This window comes from Penaeus monodon, chromosome 11 (genome assembly GCF_015228065.2).
Source record: "Penaeus monodon isolate SGIC_2016 chromosome 11, NSTDA_Pmon_1, whole genome shotgun sequence".
NCBI lineage: Eukaryota > Metazoa > Arthropoda > Malacostraca > Decapoda > Penaeidae > Penaeus > Penaeus monodon.
Genome location: NC_051396.1, coordinates 8,176,027 through 8,184,202, shown reverse-complemented (window position 1 = coordinate 8,184,202; position 8,176 = coordinate 8,176,027). Strand labels below are relative to the sequence as shown.

Genomic DNA, 8,176 nt, shown 5'->3' with positions numbered 1-8,176 from the left:
TCAGTGAACAGTTAGGCTTCATGTCAGGGAGAAGTACAACAGATGGAATATTTGGCTCAAGAATGATAATGGAAAAGTACAGGTGAGGCCAGAAGAGGTGCAATGTGTGTTTGTAGACTTGGAGAAAGCTTATGACATGGTACTTAGAAAAATTAGGCATGAGAAAGTTAGAAGTGGCAGAGAAATATGTGAAGATAGTAAAGAATTTGCATGAAGATAGTATAGCAACAGTATAAGTGTGTATCAGGAATGACAGACTACTTTAGAGTGAAAATGAAACTTTACCAAGGATTGGCTCTAAGCCCTTTAATATTTGCAATGGTAATGGAGACTCTGGTGGATGAGATACGACAAGAGTCCTCAAGGATTATGCTCTTTGCAGATGGCTTGATAATTTGTTGTGAAAATTGTGAAGAATTGAAACAGAGCTGGAGTGATTGACGGATACATTGCATGGGGAAACAGTTAGGGCTACAGATGGCAGGAGTTGATGAGTTCAAGAGCTTGGGATCTACAGTACAGAGTAATGGGAATTATGGAACAGAAACAAAAAAGAGAGTTCAGGCTGGGTGGAAGGGTAGGAGCCTGGTTGTGGGTGTCATGTGACCAAAAGAAAGGTCTAGAACACCATGTTGTATGACATAGAGAAAGTGCCACTAACTAAAAAAGGCAGGAAGCAGGGAGATGGAAGTTGTTGAGCTAAAGAAGTTGCATTTTTCTTTGGGTGTGATGAGACTAGACAAAATCAAGAATGAGTATTAGAGGGACATTGCATGTATGCAGGTTCAATAACAAGGTTAGAGAGGTGAGGCTGAGGTGGTTTGGGTATGTCAAGCAGAAGTTCGATAAATATGTGAGGAAAAGGATGCTAGAAATGGATCTGCATGAAAGGAGGAAGAGGGGGAAGACTGAAGAGAAGGTTTATGGATGCTAATATACATATATGTATACATGTACCTGTGTATGTACATTAGTGTACATTTAATTTTTAAATATAATTAAAGGGATAGCTATAAATAGATATATAACTGTTTTTCTCTTTTTTCAAGGACTGTATGGGCCCATGATATGCCTGGTCCTGGTCGGATATGCCAATTGCAACAAAGATGCAGCAATTGGTTTGCTTTGTGGCGCTGTTGGTCTTAATGGAGCAGTCTACTCAGGTTACATGAACTCGCACCTGGACTTGGCACCCAATTTTGCTGGCACTCTGATGGGCATCACCAACACTTTTGCCACCATACCTGGTTTTGTAGCTCCTCAGGTGGTTGGCATGCTCATCGACGGGCACGTGAGTTTAGCTGGATTATGTATTGGTCATTTTATTATTTACCTTTTTTTGTTCTTCCGACTATATATTGTTATTAATATTTTTCACTGTTATTACTTTTGTATTTTTTAAATTATAGTAATATGTATGATAAGAATAATAAAATAATGATAATGATAGTAAAACTTTATGTAGTAATAAGATAGTAATGATAATGATGATGATACTGTTTTTTCCTTGATATCACATTTTCTCTAATGTTCTCTTTAGTTACACTTTTTATATGTGTCAGATCTGTATTAATTATTTTTGTATATAATCTTTTAGCATCAGATCTATATTACTTAAAGTGTTGTATATAATCTTTGTGTCAGATCTGTATTAATTATTTTTGTACATAATCTTTTGTGTCAGATCTGTATTAATTATTTTTGTATATAATCTTTTGTGTCAGATCTGTATTAATTATTTTTGTATATAATCTTTTGTGTCAGATCTGTATTACTTAAAGTGTATATAATAATCTTTTGTTCTTTGTCTCTCAAACAGGAAACCATAGGTAGATGGAGGATCGTGTTTTGGATAGCTGGAATAGTCTATTTTGTTGGGAATACTTTCTATATCATCTTCATCACTGGAGAACAGCAGGAGTGGAATGATTTGGATAATCCACAAGGTAGGGGAGGAAGTGGATTGCAATATGGTGTTGTTTTTTTATATTTTTTTCTTTTCTTTTTTTTTTCCTTTTCTTTTCTTTTTTCTTTTTATTTTTCCTTTTCTTTTTCTTTTTCTTTTTCTTTTCTTTTCTTTTCTTTTCTTTTCTTTTTTTTCTTTTCTTTTTCACAGATATGCAACAAATATGTCAAGCACATGTCAAGTATATGTATATTTGATTTATGTGTGTGTGCCAATAGACTGTATTGAAATTATTACATGAAGAAATATCATTCAAGACAGTATGATGATTATCATTATATTATTCATAAAAAATGATGCTAATGGTAATTTTTTTCTTTGTGATTTTTTTTATACTTCTTGAGTATGTCTGTACTTTATATAAATGATGCACTTTAAAATGCAATCTGCATATACAATTTGTTAGTAATAGTCTCTGTTGTCTGTATGCTATCTAATGCTGTCCTTTCCATCTACTCCTACCAGATGAAAGCAAGGTCATCCATGGTCATCCGTCTAGTCAGTATGGGTCTTTTAATCAGCGTGGAAGTCATTTAAACCCGACAAGCGTTGTGGATGGAGCCACTTCTCCTACGACTATACCAGAGATTTTTTAATCTCACTAGAAACAAGTTTCGTGACTTGGTTAAGTGACGATGAGTATTTTAGACAATCACGTACAGGTCTTGTGGGACTTTCAAAATACATTTTAAAAGTTTACGTTATTTCCTTTTTTTAAGGATTATCATATCAATTGTGGTTTTTAAACACATTATGGGTAAAGTTTTGATTGCTGTTGTGAGTACCAAAGATCTTTTCTCAATTATCATCCTTTTCTTGATTTTCTCTTATGAAACAGAGATTGCCTCTAATTTAGTAATCTTAGACATTCTATCATGACCAAGTATTTTCTAAGGCAGTATTTTATACTCTGTGAAATAATTTAAAGAGATTGAAGTTGAAAATATTGCAGATTTTTTACATCTTAGGGATTATTTATTCTGAATACCTCAATGACTATTGACTATTTGTTTTAATCCCATGCTGAATGAAGCATTCAGTTTTGTTTATTAAGAATAGACTGTGTATGCCATTATACTGTCATTTTTGAATGGCAGTACTAGACCTTAGCAATATGAGATTTTTTTAATTTTTATTGAAAGATGCATATGGAAAATGCAGTTACTGCAGTTTTTGTTTTCAGGAAAGTTCTCGTGTGTGGTTAACCCAATTAAGGCCTAAGTTTCATCAAGCCAAGTCTTTGTGTAATATTTCAGATTTATTTTACACATTGGAGAAAGCATATTCCACTGCCAGATGTCAAATACGTAAGCAAAGTGTAGGATCAAAGCTGGAATGTTAATATAGGTACAGATTTAGACTTCTGTGAGAGTATAGATTTGATTATACTGGTAGACCTCAGTTTACGGTTGCATTCCAGAATCCATACTTTAAAGTGAAATTATGTAAAACAAGACAATTTTTCTAATAAGAAATAACTAAAAAAGACATGATACGTTCCCCAGCTTCCCTCCCAGATGTCATGACTCTCATCATATACGAATACAGTTGAATTTGGTAGAATAAAACTTCTTGAACAGATGATAGGTGTGTAAATATATTATACACAATACTACAAGACAGAGAAGTGTTAGAGAGAAAAACTTGGTGAATGGTGGAGTGGGTAATGGGTGGCCATTCACAGGCATTGAGTTGCAAGGGCTTGGCTTGTTTGTTGGTTTACGTCTTCTCCTTTAAGAATTTTTCATGATGGCTAAAACTTTCTCTGGCATTTCGTGCAACTTTTGAAACTTCTTTTCCTGTTTGGGTTGGCATCATTGATGAAGTCAAGTCCCGCGTCCACATTGTAACAAATCTCAGCAAGCAGCTTTACAGTCGATTCTTTGTGTTCTTATTTTTCTTTTCCTTTCTTCTCTTTTGGTGAGATGGAGTTCTTCAGTGAATTCCACTGTTTGAGATGTGATGACTTCTCTGTCATCTGCCTCTTCCGTATATTTCCAGTTGCATGAAGAATTTAAATTGTTTCCAGAATTCTTGTACTATTTTTTAGTCTCTTCATCAATAACTTCCAGTAATTTGTCCATCTTACACTAGTGGGTGTGCATCTTAATTTCTAGAGTTCTAGATGACAGGAAGATGTTGCCTTGAATTACTCTTCAATGGCGAGATACCTTGGCAATTTTTTTTCCTCATACTGTCATCATGATTACCTGATGTCCTTCTGTGAGCCATTTTTGAGGTTGATATTTTGTAAATGTCAAAGTATGGGTGGGCAATGGCCCTAGAATAAATGCAGGAGGAAGAAGAACAGGGTGAAGATAGAGGAGAACGGCATTCAGAATCCTGAGAACCACACCCCTATGCATCAAACAGGTTGTTACTTTGAATCACTTGTAATATAAAAAAAAACCATGAAAAAATTGCATTGAAGCAAAATACTGTAGTCAGGGACACCATCAAATGTATTGCCTTCCTGTATGAATATATTACAAGAGAGTAAATAAACCCATTGTTGCAGGTACATGGACTGTCCACTATAGTTTTTGTGAATATTATTTGCACTTTTATGGCACCACAAGTGCTCAGCCACCAAGGAACCAGTTAGTAGGCCTATGTGATCTTAGCTGATTTCCCTTTTCTGTGATTTTTTTTTTCTAATGCTAATCATATTGAAGTTCTTATTATTAGTAATAATGATAGCAATTAAAAAAAAAAAATCCAAAAATCTAGGAAAAGGTTCAACAGATGACATAGGTAGGACTAGTAACTGACTCCTTGGTAAAAGAGCACTTGTGGAGCCAATTTAGTGTAAATATATTTGATAAACTAAAATTATAGTGGACATGACATGCCTTTTTTCCATTCTGTAAGAGTGGCTTGAATTTTGGATTTCAGTTCACATGTCTACAGTATTGTTGCTGAGCACGCAAGTAATATTTTCACTAAATAATCTGATAGAAAAGTAATGTCACCAGACATTTACATCTATTTTTTATATATATATATATACATGTTAAATATATAATTTAGTCACTTTATACCATGCTTTTTTAGTACTGTAATAAATTAGTTTGAAGTGGAAATTGTGAAGAAAGGTTGTGATACTCGTCTTCATGTTATGAATTTATTATGACTTCCTTTAAGATATATAAATTTAGATATAGATTATTTTCAGATACGGAATGTTGGTAAAATATGTGAAAAAGAATATTTTACCAGCTTATTTTACATAATATTGTTAATATATTGGGGTTTTATATTTTTTTCAGACTGATTTATTATATGTAGCATATTTTAACCTATTGGCACTTGGAGTACATGTATGTATTCATGTCCACTATGGTTTTGTGTTATTTTGTAAAATGCTCCTCAAGCACTTAGTCACAAAGGAATCAGTTACTAGGCCTATTTAACATTATTAATTACCCCATAACTTTTTTTGGGGCAAAATCAATCAATCATCATCATCAGTCATCATCATCAGTCATCATCATCATTATTTTATCTATTTTTGCTAATAGTAATAAAAAAAACTTTTCTAAATAACTGATTACTTGATGACAAAGGAGGAAAACAAGCATTGTGGACAGCATTTTCCTAGTGTTAATAGGTTAGAAATATGTTTTACTGGATAATTTACAAACCCATAACAAGGTCCTCTTGAATAATTGAACAGTGAAATTAGTTGCCAAGGCCTTCCTCATAGGACCTTGTATAGGAGATGATTGTTTTTAAACTTCACGTTTTGATAATGCCTGGAGGGATGTTATTGGAGAATTTCATGTTCACAGGAATTGTTTGTTGTGACTACTATTTCCGCATATGGAACTGAGAAAGAAATTTTGCTTCTGTATATTCAAGATTATATCACCTTTTTTGTTATGTATAAGACTAATGACCTCAGCTCAAACCAAAGAGAACTTGAATACTGTGATGCATCAAGCACAACTGAGCTGGCAGGGATTGAACACTTAATAGTTAGGACATACAATTAATTGTTTATTCTTAAATTTCAAGCAAATGATGCAATGCATGTGATTTTGATGTGGTATTTCTTTTTTTATGGAATTGAAAAAGAAATTACAGAGGCAAGGGAACAGTTGAAATTTGTAATTGAAAAGAACTTGTACTCCCCTTTATAAGTATATTTTAAATGGTTGTGTTCACAATACAGTGGGGCATCTCTCTGTGCATGATGATGGGTTTTGATTATTCAAGGGCTGCATGGATCATTGTTGGGGTAATACTATTATTGTTGAAGAGTGTAGTTTGAGAGAAAGAGAGAGAGAAGTGGAGATGGAGATAGAGATACTAGAGATACTAGTAGTAATAGAAGTAGAGATTGAGATGGAAGAAGTTTTTGTTAATAGAAATACAGAAAAAGAAAGATATGCATAGACAGACAGACAGCCAAACAAATAGATAGCCATGTACAAAAGAGATATAAGTTATTGTGATTGACATATGTAAACCATAAGTAGTACAAGTATTACTGAGAAAATTTTAACGAATGTGACTTACATTATTTATTTTCCTGATAAAAAATATGAAAACCTTTTTGTATAAATTTCTGTTACATCCTTTTATTGATTCTTTCAGATGAAGTAGATGACTTTGTGCAGTAAGAAAATGAGATTTTTTTTTCTTTTTCTTTTTAATATTTGCAGGAGTAAAGATTAGTGTTAGTAATGGACTTAGAAATTGTTAAATCAGTGTCTCTTGGCAACAAAGAAAAATGTTATACATATTTTATTAAGGCATTATTTGGATATGAAATAGAAAAAAAAATGTTTATCACATTATGTGGGATGGCTGAAAGGTTTTCCCTTTATTGACAAAAGAAAAAAGATTGATGTAACACAATATATTCTGTACATAGTGTCTTTATTTTATACAATTTTCACTGGAAGGCTTTCTGCAGCATATATATTGGTGATTTAATACATTGTGCATTATAGGTATTAGTATTTAATACATGAAAACATGTATAGTTATGCACAATATTATCAGTAGAAATTTTTCCATGTCATATCTGTATCTGGCATTTCCCATATATATAGTACACAAAACACTTTATCTTCAGTGATATTTTTGTAAATTTGTTGATGTCAGGTGCATGCATTGTTCACTTTGTTTTGTTTTATTCATTTTGTTTACATGTTGATGGCTTCACAAGTGCTTCGTTATTATTACCAGGCCTACCTGTTCTCAGCTGTTTACCCTATTCCTTGGATTTTCTGTTTTCGTTATGTTAGTATTATAATCATCATAGATGGGGATATAATAATAATAATAATAATAATAATAATAATAATAATAATAATAATAATAATAATAATAATAATAATGATAATAATAATAATGATAATAATAATAATAATAATAATAATAAAAAATAAATAATAATTATTATTTTTATTATTATTATTATCATTATAACTACACAGTTGTATATTTTACAGGAAGCATGTTGGTAAGGTTTCTCTCTCACTCCCTACTCCAATAATTGCTCCCCTTCCCCTTTCCTCCCCCCGTCATCTCTTCCTCACCCCACTTCTACCCCCTCCTTCCTCCCTCTCCTAGCCAAATTCTTTTGCCATTCTAAATCCAGACACCCCAATCTCCTTCACTGTTCCAGACACCCCAATCACTACTTCCTTGGTACCTAACCCTCTTCCTCCTCACCGAGTTCATTGTACAAGACAAGCTAATACCCCATCTTCTCCATCAACCTCTCTCTCCACCCTTCAAACATCTGTCCCCTCTTCTTCCCCCCCACTCCCCTCTAAGAAAACCTTTGTTTCTCAGACCTCCCCTACTGACTCCACTGCAGAAACTCTCAAAGACATTCAAAACTACCTAATCCCAAAATAACATGCCAACACCTCAACCATCCTCCAATTTCTCGGCAAAGCAATTGGCAACATCCATCTCCTCCTCCTGTTGTTCCCCTCTCTCCCATCCCTTCCCATTCCCCCCTGCTTCAGCCATATCATCCCCACCTCCTAATCCACTATCCCTCCTACATCCCCCAGGATGTGACCCTTTGTCACAGGAAACCCCTTCCCTAGATTCTATCCCTCCTGACACTCTTGCTGAATCTGTGATCTGATTGCCTTTATACCCTTTTCTCCTTTCCTAATCCCAACATTTCCCTTTGGATATATTTGCAAGATCCCACACATCTCCTTTTGTCAGTTTTGATTAAAT

The 8,176-nt window shown here is 33.7% G+C and overlaps 1 protein-coding gene across 1 annotated transcript in view; it reads left to right on the top strand.

The window, feature by feature from the left end:
* Nucleotides 1-7,278, top strand: part of LOC119578715 (putative inorganic phosphate cotransporter) — a gene marked incomplete at its 5' end in the record, with an annotated part of 17,286 nt that extends 10,008 nt beyond the window's left edge. The window contains 3 exon segments of the mRNA XM_037926308.1: nucleotides 1,050-1,291; nucleotides 1,820-1,946; nucleotides 2,432-7,278. Of these exon segments, the coding sequence (XP_037782236.1) occupies nucleotides 1,050-1,291; nucleotides 1,820-1,946; nucleotides 2,432-2,562 (500 nt within the window).
* Nucleotides 7,279-8,176: the final 898 nt, after the last annotated feature.